Source organism: Nanorana parkeri, unplaced genomic scaffold (assembly GCF_000935625.1).
Source record: "Nanorana parkeri isolate BGI_ZX_2015 unplaced genomic scaffold, ASM93562v1 scaffold12, whole genome shotgun sequence".
In the NCBI taxonomy this organism is placed as follows: Eukaryota; Metazoa; Chordata; class Amphibia; order Anura; family Dicroglossidae; genus Nanorana; species Nanorana parkeri.
In genome coordinates, this window is record NW_017306280.1 from 509,147 (window position 1) to 527,047 (window position 17,901).

Genomic DNA, 17,901 nt, shown 5'->3' on the forward strand with positions numbered 1-17,901 from the left:
CATCAAGGTGGAACGATCATCTTTGCTAAACTGAAACTTCATTGTAACTGAAAACGGCTAGAATCTTTCTATTTTGCGGTGTCAATGATGGGGAGATCTCCCTGTGTTTCCTAGGTGGTCACCACACATTGGAGGAAAATCACGGAAATCAGGAAAGGGACACGCGGAGCTATGAAAGAACTTTCATCTGCAGAATAGGGAAGGAGGAGAACCATAGCCAGATGTTTTACTACTGCCTACTTCCCAGACGGGTAGATTTTCCCTCCCCTTCCTTTGGGGTCACCAAGGCAGAAAAAGATATATCTATGGATTGTAATCACAGCCTGCATAAATGCCATATAAATACATAATTTCAAGAATGGGAGGGAAAAAAATAGTGCAACAGAAAGACACAACTTACCGTAGAAAAATATTGTTAATCTGTTTTCGAATAAATGCTCTAAGTCCCAGGAATTTGCCATAAATTCTGTGTAAGACTGTTTTTAAATAGTCCCTTTCACGAGGGTCTTCACTGTCAAAAAGCTCTAACAGCTGAAAAAACAAAACGGAAAGTTAGTGTTTAGTTAGTCTCCGTTCCAGATTTTTGAGCTGCAGTAAAAAAAAAAAAATCCAGATTAGAAAATGTGATTTATTACTCGATTCCAGCAACAACAAATCAAGCACGGGATCAGTATTCTAATCCAGGGCAGTGTAGCATGCAATAAATATCTCAGAGGCCAAATTCAACCAAAATTAGTATTTCACAGGCCCCTTGGTGCTGAATGTGCTTATAGATCCAACAGCCATTTTTATTAAGCCTGAGAGCTTATGAGACCCATTTTGGGCGAGTTCCCTTTTAAGTGTATTCTCACTTTCTGAAGCCAAATTAGGAGAGCACTAACTTTATATTTGCTACGTGTGGCCATTCACATAGAATAACTCAAAAATATTAAAAAATGCTGCTTGCCTTTTTACTGAAAAACTTCCTGGTCATGGATGGGCTCAGTTCACACCACCACGTTCCAGTGGTGTGCACTTAGGGTATGGCATGCAATACTGTTTTCAAACACACTGCAGTGAGATGCGCTACAACCGCATCGCACCACGGGGAGCCCATAGAATCGAATGAAATATCACTTCTCAATATAGTTCTCGTCAATAAAGTTGGAAGACAAAAAGTGCGATGTGGCTCAAATCGAGCACATCACTACTGTTTGGAGAGACACATGGTTGAGCGTAGCTGCTTGTGTGAACATACCCTGAATCTTATAAGTTGAAACATTTATGGAATGTCAAAAAGCAAGCTTTGCTAGATTGTGCTAGTCTTAAAAAAAAAACGTAGCGTGTCACTAAATACACTGGGACAAGGCACTATAAGAATCCATATCGTCAATCCAGTTAGTGAAATCCAGACCACTATGTTCTTATCATTAAAAATGCAAGTACTGAGCAGACCGGTGTAGGCGAGCAGACCTCCTGCCAAAACATGGTGCTTTATAATCTAACCTACAAAATTATGGCATAGAGGCTGCAAAGATAACAGCACACCTCCAACCTATTTATACCCTCTATCCCGATGCTTCATCAGTTGCTACTTTGAAGCCACTGCAAAATACCCAATGCCTTTAAGTACCGGAAAGCACATGGCCTCCTCCCAAGAACGCAGTGTTGAGGCACAGCTGCAATTGTCCTGTAAAATAAGCACATCAATTCTCTCCTGTGCCACTGCCTGTGCCTTGAATTTTCACTGTCTGGAAGAGCAACCAACTGCAACAGAATCTTCAGCATCCAACGATTTTGGTCTGTTGGATGCCTGTGTTTCTTCCTAGCCACTACATCACTACCCAGAAATGCCAGTTGCAAGGAGGCCATAGCTCTGCAAGAGAGCTGAAAAGCCGAGATAAAGAACAGGTGAGTGAATATTAATGCTCTTTTGCAAATTTGCTCATTTTCAACAACCTCCTGAAAAGCGTTTGAGCAGATCCAAGCATGTCCCACTTTTGTACGCTAGATGGCAGAACAGACCACAAGTTAAAAAGGTAAAAATTGAATTAGCTCGGCACTTCCTAGAAAGACAAGAGATACCATATCAGTCTCCAGGAAATATTTGTTCTACGGTACGCGACAAATGTGTCCCTGTGGCATAATGTCTGGTTACAGGTGTCCTCTACCATCAACCCTGCATGCAAACACCATCATTCAATGTCTGCCATGGTGCCTGGGACCCACTATAGTATAATGAGGTGTAAAACAAGCATCGTATTTCTTAGGGACCAAATGTTCACTGAACAATTTTTTCTTCCAGATGGGACATTCAAAAACAAAAAACATCAGACACGGGCAAACATCTAACTGCTGAACAGACAAATGACTTCATTCTGAGTGCTGCCTGGAGTAATTGTAACACCCAAAATGAGTTTCAATAAAACCTTTACGTACACTGTACGTCTCCCGTCACGAAGGGGTTAATCTTGTTGCCAACTCAATAAACCTTATTTGCTTTAAAATGCCTGAGGCATGTCCAGTATATTTCAAGTATACCTAAAACTTTATTTTTTTTAGTTTTGAAGTGGGAAAGTGTTGGAACTTTTTGGAGGGTTGGATTGAGGTCTGTGGGCTTGCAGGGGTTATTCACCCTACTTGTCCTAGTGACAGAATGTGACGAGCAATCCAAAATGTTATAAACTATCACCATAAAAGGACTAAAGGGTCAATTTTCCAATAGGAACACTTGTTCCATTGACAAATGTCTAAAATCCGGCCATACATTACATTTTCTTGTTCAGACCCACAGGAGAAAAATCAACCGATTCCCCCATCCATGCTAAAAAGATTTCCCCTGCTAGATAAGCATATTGAAAGTCAGCACCTGTGACTGACCGGCTGAAGTCCCTCCTTGGCTAACAATTTTCCGCCCAACTCTTTCAATAAAAAGTCACCAGACTAAACGTTAATTGCCGGGTGGTGCCATTAAGCAGAGCACAGCCGAAATTCGGTGAATGGCCAGCATAAGAGAGGGTATATACCCTTGATTTGAAAATATTTTCTCTTTCTTCCCCTATGTCTCTAGTAGGGGTGCACCAATACTGATACTAGTATCGGTGCCTATATATCGAGTATTTGGGCGAGTAATGGTTCTCACCCAAATGCTCAGATACCTTCCCCGATACCAGAACTTCGAGTAAGAGGAAGATGTCCTCTGACCAGCAGTGCTGTAGGGGAACATGGAGCCAGTTTCCCGTGTGACCAGGAAGCTGGGCAGCGAGTAATGACCCACCTCCCAGCTTGGCCGGGGAAACCAGCTTCCTGGCCAATCAGCGCGCTCCTTGCTGATTGGCTTTGGAAAGCTGGCTTCCTGGCCAAACATGGAGTCAGCTTCTCGAGCAATCAGATTGGCCCGGAAGCCGGCTCCATGCCAGCGGAAGCACCGGCATCGGTTGCGCCAAATACCGAAAGCAAAATATTGGTCCTCGGTACCGGAAAAACGGTATCGGTGCATCCCTATTGTCTAGGACAGGGAGTGGAACAAAATTTCACCAATAGGACAGAAACCTACAGGGCTCTTAACCATCCCAGATTCAAAACAAGCAGCAGGCAAGTCTTTCCATTCACTGAAAAGGCTTGAAAAAGATAGTACCTGCTACACTTTGCAGAGCAGGGCTTGAAAAATTCAGCCAGGTAACTAATGGTCTTAAAAGTTACAGCAGAAACCTAACTTTTGAGGTTCTCAAGTTGCTGTCAATGGAGCTGGCTTCTAAAAAAAAATCCTGGTGGCTCCTGGATTGGTCAGACTAGCTCCTGAATTCCATATTATGTTGTCCACCCTTGTTGTAGGAGCATAGGGTTCCTGGCTGCAAGGATTAAGGCAGCTATGGTGGTTCCACAGAGATGGAAACAAACGATTGACCTAAGGTCTGATTGACTGTAGAAGTACAATGAGACTCTCCAGCATGTGACCAACTTTAGTCACACCAGAAGACATAGCCACAAACAATTAGTCTGCATATAACCGACTAGCACTTCTGGACTCTGTTTGTACAACCCAGCCTAAACAGTGTGAGAATAAAGCACGTGTACCAAAAACAAATGTTTTCAGCAGGTTGTATCCGAATGATGTAATAGTGAAGAATATTTCAAGGAGAAAACCTGTTCTCTCAAACAATACTTGATGACAGACCAAAAGAAACCCAACAACCCACCAGTCTGAAGGCTATTTTTAAGATGTCGGCTGAAGAGTTTACATAATTTACATACTTATTACAGCTTGCCAAGTAAAAACTGGATACAAAAGTGAGTGCTAGTTACTCTATAATCTCTAGAACACTAGACGAGATTCTTACAATGTTTGTCTCTTAGCAACAAATGTCTCATGCTGGATCTCCAACTAACTCGACTATCTTGGCAGGAGGAAGCCCATTTAACCTGCTTAATATTAGGAGATCTCCATCTACCACTTGACACTGAACACACTTGGGAGACAGAAAAACACTTATTAGAACCATGTTTAGAGAAGAAGTTCTAAGAGATCTGGCTTTCTGGTCTACAGACATCAAAGTGTCTACAAAGCTACATATCCAGAGCAGGCTGGAAAGGAGTACAAAGATTGTCTTTGATAATTACAAAGCAAAAAAATCCCATAAAAAGTAGAACAGGTACAATGCATCAGTGAACAGCAATAACTGGCTCAAGGGGAAGCTACAGTCTTTTTACAATTTGTTTTTAGGATATGCATTCATTTTATCAGTTTACGGTCAACATTTTTATCAATGGTTGAACATTGTGCATAGTTTGCAATGATAGATCTACAAACGGTGGAAGCCATTTTTACTCATTATACATGGAGTCTCTGCTTTCAGCTCAGAAGCGCTGCACAGCGACTGTGCCCTTCATTGCTCCTCTAGGTCGACTAAAGTTTATTTGTAGTCTGACTGAAAACAAGGCTTTCTATAAAAAGGCAAAGCCTAGTTAATGACGCTCAGTTTTTTCTCTCTTAAAGTCCTATAACCTTAACTACAGATGTGACGAATATTTTTTTTTTTTTTCCTAGGAAATGCCATGAAATATCGGTTTCCAGTTCTCCCCCTCCAGTGCTCTATGTTGGCAGGGCTAAGCAACAGCTACACCCCTCAGTACAAGTGTCTTCACAGGTTTATATTGCAGGGAAAGAAGTATGGTGAAACAGGTCTGTTACATTTCATAGAGCCTATAGAACATTAAGGTGCCCATACACTGGCCAAATTTCGTCCGGTTTTTATTGTAACAGCCAAAATTTGCACAGTGTGTGGGGCTGTCGCCTCCCTTTCAGCCAGCATTCCTCAATCAGCTGATTGAAGAAGTCTGCTGGAAAATCTTCACACGATCAGAGCTGGCAGCCAATGAGCTGGCCGCCTTGATTAGGTATTCTGACAGGTGGTACCTGTCACACTACAATGTGCGTGATAAATCGCTCAGTGTGAATGGGGCCTAAGGGTCAGTGTCCACAGGATTTTGTTAGCTTCACAACTGCTTCTCTCCCAATGCAAGTCTGTAGGAATGCAAAAGTAGCCAAAGCAGGTCAAATGCAACCGTAACAAAATCTCAATCATCTCAGAAGTATCTTAAATCGGATGTCAAAAAGCACATTGTTGCTACAAGCGACACAAGATATATTCTGCTTCTGCTCATTGATTATCAATTGTACTTTTTTTTTTTTTTTGTAATTTGGTTATTGTTGTCATATATTTGACTATGTTAGATGTCGGCTGGTCATTTTTGCCAGATCATTGCAACAATTTTAACAAGGTCTAGAAATTCTGGTCGTCCTGTTGCCGATACCTTGAGCCTCCTGTATTTGGGTATTGTATACCTCCTTTTTCTATTGATGTCACCTTTTGATTTATGTGCTGTTCTATCGGAGGCAGTGGAATACACACCTTGCACTTGGATAGTGTTCTCTTTGGGTTACACTGTTACCAATATTCTAGCTGCATTTGGGGGGGGATTGAGCGGGCTCACTGTTTCTTGATCCTGTTTTAATGGGTTTTTAGGTTCTATATTTGCCTAATTTTGTGTTGTATTTTGTGTTTTTTCTTTAGGGCCAGGGGTATGCCCAGTACAGCCATGTTTTATATGCTTATACCAAAATTGAAATCAAGAGAATTTGACACAAAGGGGACATTAAAATACAAAACAAAAAAAGTATACAGGTGAATCCCGAATAATTAGAATATCGTGCAAAAGTAATTGCAGTAAGTGCAAAAGGGGCCCAAACCAAGTACTGAGTACATATGCATGCTTGTATTTTTCAGAGGTCCGATATTGTTCTATGTACAATCCTTGTTTTATTGATTGCATGTAATAATCTACTTTTTTGAGGTTGTGGATTTGGGGTTCTTGGGGTTTTCATGAGCTGTAAGCCATAATCATCACAATTATGACAAATCACGGCTTGAATTATCTTGCTTTGCATGTAATTAGTCTATCTCATATATTAGTTTCATCTTTTAAGTTGCATTAGTGAAATAAATGAACTTTGCACGATATTCTAATTATTCGAGTGTCACCTGTAATTCCCCTACCACAGGGTATACTTCTAGGGAAAACCTGCTCAAGCAATATGCCATGTGAAGGGGGTGAGAATTAGGGTTTTCTTGATCTTAAATAATATGCATTTAATAAAAGTATACATATTAAGGATCCACACAATTCCATACTCGTGAAATGCAGGCCTATTTGCATAATTACAGCTTTGCTTAGTTAAATCTTTATACATTGCAACAATTACTGTAGCACGCTACAAGACAAGCCAATTCAGATGTCAAAACAGTCTGTGGCTGATTTATGACAGATGGTTATTTCATTTGATCCAGGGAGGCTGTGTTCACTTCAAAACACCCAAGCAAAGAACTTTTTTTTTAAAACCAATTCCCTTGCACATGATTGGTGGGCTAAGTGAAACATTTACCCCTTTAGAAAGACACCCTAAGAGCCTCAGTACTAAAGAAAGTCCAGAGTACAAGTTTAGAAAACAATTAATCACATTCACATCTCTTACAGCAAAGAACTTACCTGTAATACAAATTTTTGATCTATATACTTTTTGGCAACACTCGGCTGAAATTCTTGGCTTTCCAAAAATCTTATGAAAAATTCATATACAAGCTGAAAGGAAAGAGAAAAAACAGTGAATCACCTTGTATGTGTTTATTGCATATGTTTACCCGGCTGACTACTACTACTCTACAACTAGGGCAGGATTACAGAGAAAGGAATTTAACAGAACAGTGGCAGTACAAATAACCCAAACAACGCTAACAATTTAGCACACTGCTTCATCAACAATCTCCTTACAGCTTTAGGTCTCCAACAGTTCTTTACAGAGCTCAATGTTTTCTAAAGACTGCAGAGACATTACAAGTAATGCGCGCAAGATGCCTGAACAAACACTTGGATCTAATTGGCTCTTCCATGGGCAAGCAGTGATGAGAACCCAAACAAATCCAACCACATGCTGCCATAAGAAACTTCTCACATGAAGCTTGAATGCTGTTGACCGGTTCTTAAAGTGTAGCCCCATTATGAAGGGTGTTATTTAATCTGGGTTACCGCTCCTAGCATTGAAAATTCACCCCGAGCCAGACTCGGGATTACCGCCAGGGAGGTTAAAGAGGAACTTTACCCTTCTACTTAAAATAACAAAACACACCTTTAGAAATGTTTAGTAATGATAATCTACAAACAGATAATTGCTGGTGTTTGATCGAAAGCTCCAACTCGTCAAAATCTCCAACTACCTCACTGCCGGGTACTTGCAAGTTGGAGATTTTGACCAGATGGCATTAGACTGCAAAACACAAAGACTGACAGAGCTCTGTACAGTTGCATTTTAACAATATTTAGCAGGTGGCAAACTCCGAGTATTCTGAAAACGCTATGTCCGCATGCACACCGCAACTGTACAGAGCTTGTGTCTTTCCAAACACCAGAAGTGAGGTAGTTGGAGATTTCGATGAGTTGGAGCTTTCAATAGAACACTGGCTTTTTATTCTTTGCATACCTTACTTCTTTCTCAGACTTCTGACAGTGGCCATTTTTACTAATGGCGGATCACGAGACATCCCTTTACTTCCTGGAACTCTGGCACATGCAACAAGGATGTGACCATGCACATTATCTCAGGGGAGGAAAATGCCTTTCCCTGAGATTACAGATGAGATTTGTCAGCAATGGTCTGCTGATGTAACCTTTCCAGGATGCAACGCTTTGGCTCATTATTGTGCCAGAACTGGAACAGGAAGTAGATACACTAGGTTTGTTTAATGAATGTAAGATGATTTCAGATCGGCATGCAGAGTTGTATGCCGATGTGATTTTTAGTGAAAGGGGGTAAAGGTCCATTTTAAAACCCAACTCTGTATAGTTAAAAGAAATTCCTAAGGGCATTTCAAATCGATTTTTAGAAGCCTTGATGTGTGCAATGTCTACGCACATGCAGGTTTGGGTGTGGCTACCCATATGGGCAGTGATGGTGTGGAGTTGACATAGCTGCAGATACTGGCTATGAAACGCAGGCTGCTTGTGGGCACAGGAGTGTGTGATCTGTCACATGGAGCGGGGTAGCTTGCTAAATGGCAACTACATCTTCATACATGCATTAGTAATGGAACATGTTGATGGGCATGAAAGGGTGTAGGGTGGTGAGTGGCCAGTTTGCATTGCTTTTACAGCACTTCTGAAATGTATGGAACAGGAACAATGATGCGTCCAGCTATATACCCATCTTTGTGCCACTCCGTTGAAGGGAGTTTAATTCAACCTTCTGTTAAGCACTCAGCAAACTGTATGAGATGCAATGTTTAGACTTAAGTTAAAGTCCATACAAGGAGCTTTATGTGGCAAAAGGCTGTTACTGGGAGTGATGACGTCTGCTCTATTTTTACCTTACACTTATATACTAAATAAACTTGACAATCCTCTATCAATGCACTGCATACATGCTGCCTATTTAAACAGTATTTGGCCAGTTAAGCAAAGACCTTTGGGGCAAGTGAACACCCTGTACACTGCATAAGCAGTAATTTTCTCTTGGTGGCCAGTAGGTATTCTGTGCCTTTGTGCTGAGCCTTTAGTGGCAGGGCTGCTCATTCCATACATAGCAAAAAGGGCTCAGAGAGGGAAACAAACAAGGCCAGACTTCAGACTCATTCTTTTTGCAACATTGCTTTCACATGTTATCACTGTCAAATGACAGTGATCAGCATCTGGAATGAGTATGCTATGCTTGCAGAACCTTTAGAGTGCCCATTAAAAAAATAAAATAAAGAAAAGGTGAAACCAGAGGGAAAAGTTTAAAAATTGCAAGGTGTAAAATGCTTAATAAGTGTATATTAAATATAACTCCAAATAAAAAAGGTCAAATGCATGAGGTGTAAGGTCACTCAAAGACAAAGTGCACTGTTTTTTGCCCACCTTCATTAATATGCTCCCACTTGGAGACTCATACTAATATAGTTAGGACCACACTTTACAGAGGTGCCTTGACGGTGGCAGTGTGGCTTCTACATATTTTTGGCCAAAGGTTTGTGCAACTAAAACCTCTGCTTTTAACGCATACTGGCTAGCAGGCAGGTGTGCTGGGGACCCTTTTGTGTTTTGTATTGTTGTAAGACTTCCCATGTGCACCTTGCTACATAGGCTGGTTATAAATTTTATGCGGTTACCATCTTTTTCCAGTTTTTTGTCCCCTCCCCTGACCCAAATAATCCCACCCCTGCCCTACTCAAATCTATACCCAAGATCAGAGGGTCACTGCTGCACTGTTTTTTGACATCTAGGGCTGCAAGTTTCTCTCTCCAGGCCACGTCCATCTCTCAAGCAGGGAGACGGCCCCATAGACATCTATGGGGCTGTAATGTGCGGGTGCGGCCAGCAGAGGGAGCATATTAGTGCTAGATGCAATCAATAGCAGAGGCATGCTAGTCAGATCTTGGCAAGTATAGATCTGTGGTGGGGGAGGGTGGGTATGTTTAGGCCAGGGGAGGGGAGAATAAATGCACTTTAAAGAATGAGTACACTTTCAAAGTCACAGGAACAGGAAGCTTACAGATCAGCAGTCAACAACTGTCACACTAAAGATCCCCATTTATAACAGAAAGCGGATATTGCTGTCCGCACATTACCGCAAGGTTAGTCCTTGTTACAGCCTGCATTCTACAACCCATTCATAAAATACAGGCCACACTATGCGGTCTCTATGTGGTTATGTCTTGTAACCAAGCCCTCCACCCAGCTTTTTCAATCCCTTTCTCATTTGTTTCAATAGTGAGTGCACATCACTGTGGCATGACCATACTGATGCCCTGAATGGACATATAACATAGGCAATGAAGAGTAGCTAAACAAGATTTGCATTCTGGTGCTAGAGAGCAAAACATATTAGCCTGCAGATGTCTGCTAAGTAACCATTCATGGATTATGCAAGTGTTCAATACCTGTAAATGTGGCCATGATGCCTCAAGAGTGGGTTCATCTTCCTCAGGATCAAACTCATTGCTGTCACTCGGAGGAAGGGTCCTAAATATATTGCAGGATACCTTGAAACAAAAACAAAAATGAAATTAGTTTTCCAAATAAGGAGAAACAATTGTGTATTTTCTCTGAGCACATCATTTTGGGTTTACAGTCCAAAGTTTACTAGGAATTAATTTTAGTCACCATTTTCACTTCAACACCTGACCTGTTAAATTTTTATCATGGTGCAGGCACAACCCCTGGTGGCCACATGATCTTTCAGTATTGTCACCAAATGACCAAAACCACCTAAAGGTGGATATTACAACCAATACATGAACACATATCTACTTACATAAGCACTGGTGACCCTCAGTTGGAGGTTTTCAAGCTCTCTTTTGTGGGTTAATCATTGTGTGTCTTTTCACAAAGCCTTTAACTTGTAAATATTAGTCTGCTCAAAACTTGCAAAATCACCACAGAAATCTTGAAAGCGAGAACTGAATAAATCACTTCTAAACAATATTCCCACAGTAGAGAGAAAGGGTGTTTTATAGCATTAAGCAAAGCTTTAAAAAGGAGAACTATGAGGTGAGGGCTTTTCACTCACCTCATAGTTCTAGCCGACTATGACAATGAGACTGTCACAGGTCGGCTCAGTAGATCGGGAGGTGAGCGAACACATACCGGCATTCGCTCACCTCTCGATCCTGTCACGGCTGTCATGACAGGGGAGGGGCTGGATTCCCCCCTCCCTGCTCCGATCCGTCCGCGCTGACTGGCGGAATGGACGGGGGAGGGGGGCGGGTACAGCTGGCCCTGCCTTTAGATAGGCAGAGCCAGCTGTCAGTCACGCAGCTGGGCGGATCCCGACATAATTGTCGGGAACCGCTTCAGCTGCGGCGTCTTAGTATACCACGAGCAGCAGCCCGCGGTATACTGAGCCTAGGGTGACGGGAGGACGCTAGTTTGTGTCCTCCCGTTACCCTAAGCAGAACTATGGGGAAAAGCCTTAACCCCATAGTTCTCCTTTAATTTTGCAAAAAAAGATCTTTGTAAATGAATGCTGTATATAATGCTCCAAGCCAATGGCTGTGTGGATGGTGTCTTTGTTTTGTGAAGAAAGACACACATACTACTGGAAATGTTTAAATTCCACATCTAGCACCACCTGATGGTAAAGCCCGGTATCGTAGAGTGACCATCACAAGGGCTTTAACAACTTTTTGGACTCAAAACTAGGAGCCCGGATAAATCAATCAAATCTAGGGAAATAGGACAACAATGAAGAGGGATTTTTGGCCCCCAAAACGCAGTGGCTGCCCTTCATTATGCTTTTGACATCTTTGGAATAAAATACACGTGTTTGCCACACTTTCTGCTTAGACTACACCTAGACTTCACAAGCCATGTGACTCGGGATAAAAGCTTGCTCACAAAGCTAAATAGCTTAAGCTGCAGTTTATACATACACGCGCGCGCACAACAACCGTGACTCTTCCTTTATTGGACAACTCTGTTACAGGCTTCAGTGAGAGACCGCCTGTATGACCGAAAAACTTGTGCTGTGCTCACTTTAGATTACCCATAGCTCTCTGGGAATCCTTTGCCATGTAATAAACCAGAACTTGAATCTGCCGAGAGGGGAGGGCTCTCTGAACAGAATACTTGCATATTATGGCTATACTATTTTTCCTTCTCCCAGCACCATCAGGTCCAGCTGCTTCTTCCAGAGATTACTTTACTCCTCTTCATTAATTGATGATCCAACGACTGCACATGCACACAGAAGAAACAGGGTCGTCAACACCCGCCTTCATTGTCGGCATCTAATGCTGAAAATGAGCTGGAATTTTACACTACACTGCACATTTGTGGCAGGCAATAAACACACAGATAGCTAGAAGGGGTTCTTTACATGTCTCTACTGCCAAAATGCTCCATCTCCTAGCATTTCTGTGGTCTTTAGTTCTGCTATATTTGTGTATAGATCTATATTGCTATTTATATATTCCACATGCATGCACACAGTTCAAAACTGGTGTAGGAATATAGAGAATTCTGACAGATAGCTATAAATATAAACGCAAAAGGTAAAACAGATCACTTTGCATGCATACCCATAAAGAGGTATCTCTAAAAGTGACAGGAAAGAGGTTCCAAAGTAAGACAAAAATCTTAGCAGGCAATTCTTATCACAAGGGCAGGAGATATGTATACATCGGAAGCCAGAGTTTAATTGTACACATATGGCTCTTTCCCTTCAAAGTACAGGATGATAATCTCATCAAGAGTTTAAAGGAAAGGGAAACAGGGCTTAGTGTGTTAACATAACCAATACTCTTTGCTGCCACAGAAGAAAGGCCTTTGGCTTTGTGGCAAGTGTCCCCAATACTATAACAAAACACTACCAGCACTTTAAGCCTTTTAGCGTCATCGTGGTTAGTTGAATGGAACATTACTTCTAGAGCACCAGTTCAGTTTGACTTATGTCCCCGGCCTTCTCCCCATTATAGCTTTGAATACAGCGGGGAAACAAACAAACTCTGTTTTCTAATTCTGTGTTCCCACTGGGGATATTTCATTCAGAGCTGGATTGTCCACAAGGCAACCTAGGTAGAAAAATAGGCCCCAGTCGATGTATGTATGTATGCATGCATCCATGTATTTATGTATGCATGCACAACCGTCGCACCCTTGCAGTAAACCAGGGGAATGACAAATTGTCAAAATTGTGCACCTGCCTGTCACTTTGCAAGGATACACTTGTGGGTCGGTTGTTGTTTAAGGCCTCATTTCACACCTACCAAGAAGGTGCGATTTGGAATTCCTGCAGCAGGAATTCCAAATCTTCAGTTTACAAGCTGCAGCTGACACCCGTTCAAGTTAACAATCGGGTGAAAGCAGCTGCATTTGAAAAGCAACATAATGCTAACACACAACATGTAATCATATGCGACACTATTACATACAGTTAAAAAAATCAAACACTATCCCTGGATGCACGATTGATTGATTTTGGAAGCTCCTGCTGAAGGAATTCCAAATAGCATCTACGTGGTAGGTGTGAATGAGTGCTATTGGCATTGGTAGGGACTTGGATAGTGCCTTCTACCTTGTCTCTTCTGCAACTAACCATTTCAGATTTCACTTCCTGTACTGGTGATTATACAGAAAAGTGGAACTCTCCTCAGTAAGGACACAGGCAGCAGTAACATAACAGAGGTTCGGGTTTTCACATTTTTGCTAACACATGATTTATTTATTTTGGCTAGATGTACTTTGTTTTTTATATTTTTTTTAACTTTCACAGTATTTTATTACATTTTTTAAAATAGAATAAAACAATAAGATAGCACATGATGCACAGACAGTATAACATACAATTGCGCCTTCCACATTAGCATATTCAGGTAGTAAGAGGGGATCACTGGAAACCATACACACAATGCATAATAATTCTGTGAAACAGAACATATCTATCCACCTACTCTTGCCCAATTATCCCCCATCAACAAAAACAAAACAGTCTGAGAGGAATATCAGGCATAGGGATCCACCCATGTCTGAAGCAAACATTTGGTATGGCCTCCTCCATATTTATATACATAGAAGACTTTCTGTCCAACATCAATACGGGTTTCTAGCCTGCTCGCCTGATAGCTGCGGAACGGGCCTTAGTCTTGCCATGGTTGTAAAGTAATTTTAAAAATGTACGATCTGCCCATCTTGGACAGGCAGATCGTGCTTGCGATCTGCCTGTCAGAGTTGAGTCTGAGTGACACACACACACACACACACTTTCAAGGGTGCGATGTCTGGGACATGCAGTTCCGGGGTAAATGTAGAGCAGGGAAGCAGCAATTCATTTAGTACAAGTGATCCCAGGTCACTTGTATAAAATGAGCAGCCATCTTGTCCGCAAGGCCCCTGCGGGGTTTTCTGGGTACCCCGTCCTGGGAGCCCGAGGACCACGGCAATCATTTCAGGATTGAGAAAGGGGAGCAGAGTGGAGAACGCGCGCTCCTCTGCTCTCTGTGATCAGTGAGACGGGAGCCCTGTACTCACAGCACCCCCTATCTCACCTGTCACAGAATCGAGCACAATGCAGTTGCTCGATGTTCTGTGTTGGAGGACTGTCGCCTCCAAACACTACCACATAGGAGCTTGTTAACTTTATTACGATCACACATGAGCTAAGTGAAAAAATATTATTTAAAAAAAAAAAAAAAGAAATAAAATATCTTTATATCTTGTAGGACCTCTGCTCTCAGAAATGCAGTTTGGGGTTCTAGAAAGCTAACCTATAATTAGCAAGCGTCATTGTTGACTACCTTCTAAAAATGCTAGTTGACTGGCGGTAATGCTCATTCTCCACCTTTAATACTTTGAGTCACTAACAAAATAAAGAGTGCAGCAAGTGAAGTCGGAACACCTGACCACTATACTGTATCAAGCCAGTGGTTGAGAAAGTAAAGTCAACCTCTACTTTGCCCATGTAGTTCTAAGCAACAGCTTTAATTAAGCCCTCCTCAGCAGCACATTTACCTTTCTTTCACTCACCTGCTGCTCCTTTAGCCATCAGAAGTTGATGCAAGTCCAATGTAAGCCAATAGTCATTGGCACTATAGCCTACACAGGATATTGGTGCCCAGACTGACAGCAATGCTTGGCCCATGGGATGAGTCACGTGTTCCTTCCTACTCAATAAGTATCAGGTGCTTTCTTTTGTTTCCAGCGCTGAATGGAGAGGCAGGGGGAGCTGGAGGTGCTACTGGGGATGGTGTAAGTTCAAGAAAACCTGTTTTCCCCGCAATAAAGCACAGGATTTCTTTCATGCACACAATGCAATTCTTTCTTGCATGAACGCAATAAAAATAGCTGTTTCGAAAGGAGATAAGCAACATCCTACCTTTCCCTCATAGCAAACTGCAACATTTCTAATCTGTATGGTATTGGCTCTGTGTGCATTAAGAGAAATTAGTCGCCAAATATTTAAAATATAAAAAAGCATGTTGAACACAGCAGTGAAAGAGTTAACATGCTACTTAGTAAAGCAAGTCCAATTACAGCAAATGCAATGAAAACAATCCTGCTTTTAAAGCAATCAGTGATGCTAAAACTTAAAGCCTTGCATAAACAAGTGCCATTTTTAAATCAAAAAGAAATATTGCCCATTCACAGTCATCAAAGACCACCTCAGACAATATTCATTGGATGTATAGGCCAGCAATGCACTTTAAGGTTAGAGAGTCCATCCATTAGTCCATCCATAAGTACTTCAGCCATAGTTGGAACTGGGTGAGCCAAGTAAGCCCCGTGGCTTCTTACAAGTCTTGGACACTTTAACAGCGAGATCATCCTTTCAAAATTCCCTCTCTCCATCAACCCCTGTTGCATTCTCCATAATTGAAAATAAAAATCCAGCAAATAGATCAGAAACGCATCGCTCCAAACCCAGACTCAGTGTAGAGTTCGCACCAACAGAGTCCCTGATTCTTTGAGAGTTATCGGCTTCCATAGTGAGTGCCAGTATGGAAGATACAACAGTAGAAGGCTGCAAAGCAATCCATTTCATTTGTTCAGTGCCAAACGAGTTGCCACCGGCCCAGTCCTCAGAGATGGCTATCACCGTGGATGGCCAAAAGCATATGCCACCAGCTGATGAGAAGAAGCTATGGACATACCCAATCTGTATCATGTATGCCCCCTTTAGGGCTTGTTCACACTATGTGCAGATCATGTCCAGACCAGAACAGTTTGTTATCTCCCCTCCTCCCGCAGCGTTCGGCCGCCTGTCACAGTTTCTCTCCTCCCCACTGGGACATAGAGAAGTGCCCAGCAGGGAGGATAGAAATCACGGATGCAACGCTATTTCAGCCAGAAAATGGCATTTTGCCAAAAAAGCCATTTTCGGCCGATATATCGGAGCATCCCTAATGTTTTTTTTTTTCATGTGATGTGGTGCATTGGCAGCCCATCCATACTGAAGTGTGAACGTGACCTAACCCCGTCTCAAAAAAGCCTCTTTAACCCCTACGTCACCTTTAACATCAGTGGCAAGGCATTTCTTGGTACATGTGCATCTTTAAACTTCTTGGCTGCAGTGTTTGTACATCGGGCACATAATTTACTAAAATCCAAACAGCAGAATAAACTACATCTACAATTATGAGACAGGCGCATTAAACAAAGTGCTGATGACTTAAGGTGGATGTCTTAACTCCGCTATGGATATAAATAGCACCAGGATATACTTTTGTAAACGGCTAGTAATCAAGAAGGCTCCCACAGGTCATAAAAGCAGCGACCGCAAGGTGGCTTAGGTTAAATAAACCTAACGGTGGCCCTTATATATCGATCACTTGAATGGTTAACATCTATGCAAGCTATCATGTGGTTTTAATGTCAAACATCAATTGTGTTGGCATACAGGAGGCCTCAGAAGCTAAGCACATCCCATGCAAGTAATTATATGAAACAAAATGAAAGCTGGCCAAGGGTTAAATAAACATTTAATTATACATGTGCTGGATTATTGGCTGCGAGAGCTGTGCAGAACAATGGTATCATGATAGGTTAATAGCCAGCTTACAAACCCTGCACCCTATGCAGAAAACCTATTACCAATCCACGTATGAAACATGGGTACCAGGTGTCGCTTCAAGCATGAATTTCCTAATGAAGACACACTGAGGAGTATTTTTGAAGAGTTTTAGAAGTGGGGACTCCTATCAAAAGTAAATTTGTACTCAACCAACCTGCCCCTTTAAACCTTTTGCTGCTAAAGTCGTTTATGCTATATTTTTTTTTTTACATACACAAATGGCAAAATGTCCATTTTAGGCCTGAAGATTACTCTAAATCAGGGGTAGCAAACCTCCGGCCCTCCAGCTGTGGTGAAACTACAAATCCCATGATGCATCTCTCTTTAGGAGTCATGTCTGTGAGAATCTTGCAATGCCTCATGGGATTTGTAGTTCCACCACAGCTGGAGGGCCGGAGGTTTTACGCCTGCTCTAAATAAACCCCCCAATATTATACATTTTCTGAAGCCGAAGATCCTGTAAAATAAAATGGTGGCAGTTAACTAAATATTTATTAAAATTACTTTTACATTATAACTTTCTGTAAAATCTTAATAAAAAATTACTTGATTTAAAAAAATTACTTTTACATTATTTTAATGCAAATAAAAAAAAAAAACAACCAATTTTTGGTCACATATAAAAGATTAGGTTGGGACGAGTAGATCGATACTATGCGTGTCAAGATTCGAAATTGTGCCCACCCGTGACATATCGAAAACTTACAGTACCCAAAATTGTCCATTGGCAACGGTTTAAAAGCTTTTACAGGTTATTAATTTAGCGTTAACCATAAAGAATACACCTAGAACTATTGCTCTCACTTCAGAGTGCGTGGACATGCCTC

General features: G+C 41.7%; 1 protein-coding gene across 2 annotated transcripts in view; it reads right to left on the reverse strand.

The window, feature by feature from the left end:
- PPP2R5E (protein phosphatase 2 regulatory subunit B'epsilon) overlaps positions 1 to 17,901 on the reverse strand; it is a 64,573-nt gene that overhangs the window by 17,063 nt on the left and 29,609 nt on the right. For both annotated transcript variants that reach the window (XM_018556160.1, XM_018556152.1), the window contains exons 3-5: positions 10,449 to 10,550; positions 7,027 to 7,119; positions 401 to 531 (exon numbers count right to left, since the gene is read on the reverse strand). In XM_018556160.1, coding sequence (XP_018411662.1) covers positions 401 to 531; positions 7,027 to 7,119; positions 10,449 to 10,550 — 326 coding nt within the window. The remainder of the gene's footprint in view (positions 1 to 400; positions 532 to 7,026; positions 7,120 to 10,448; positions 10,551 to 17,901) is intronic.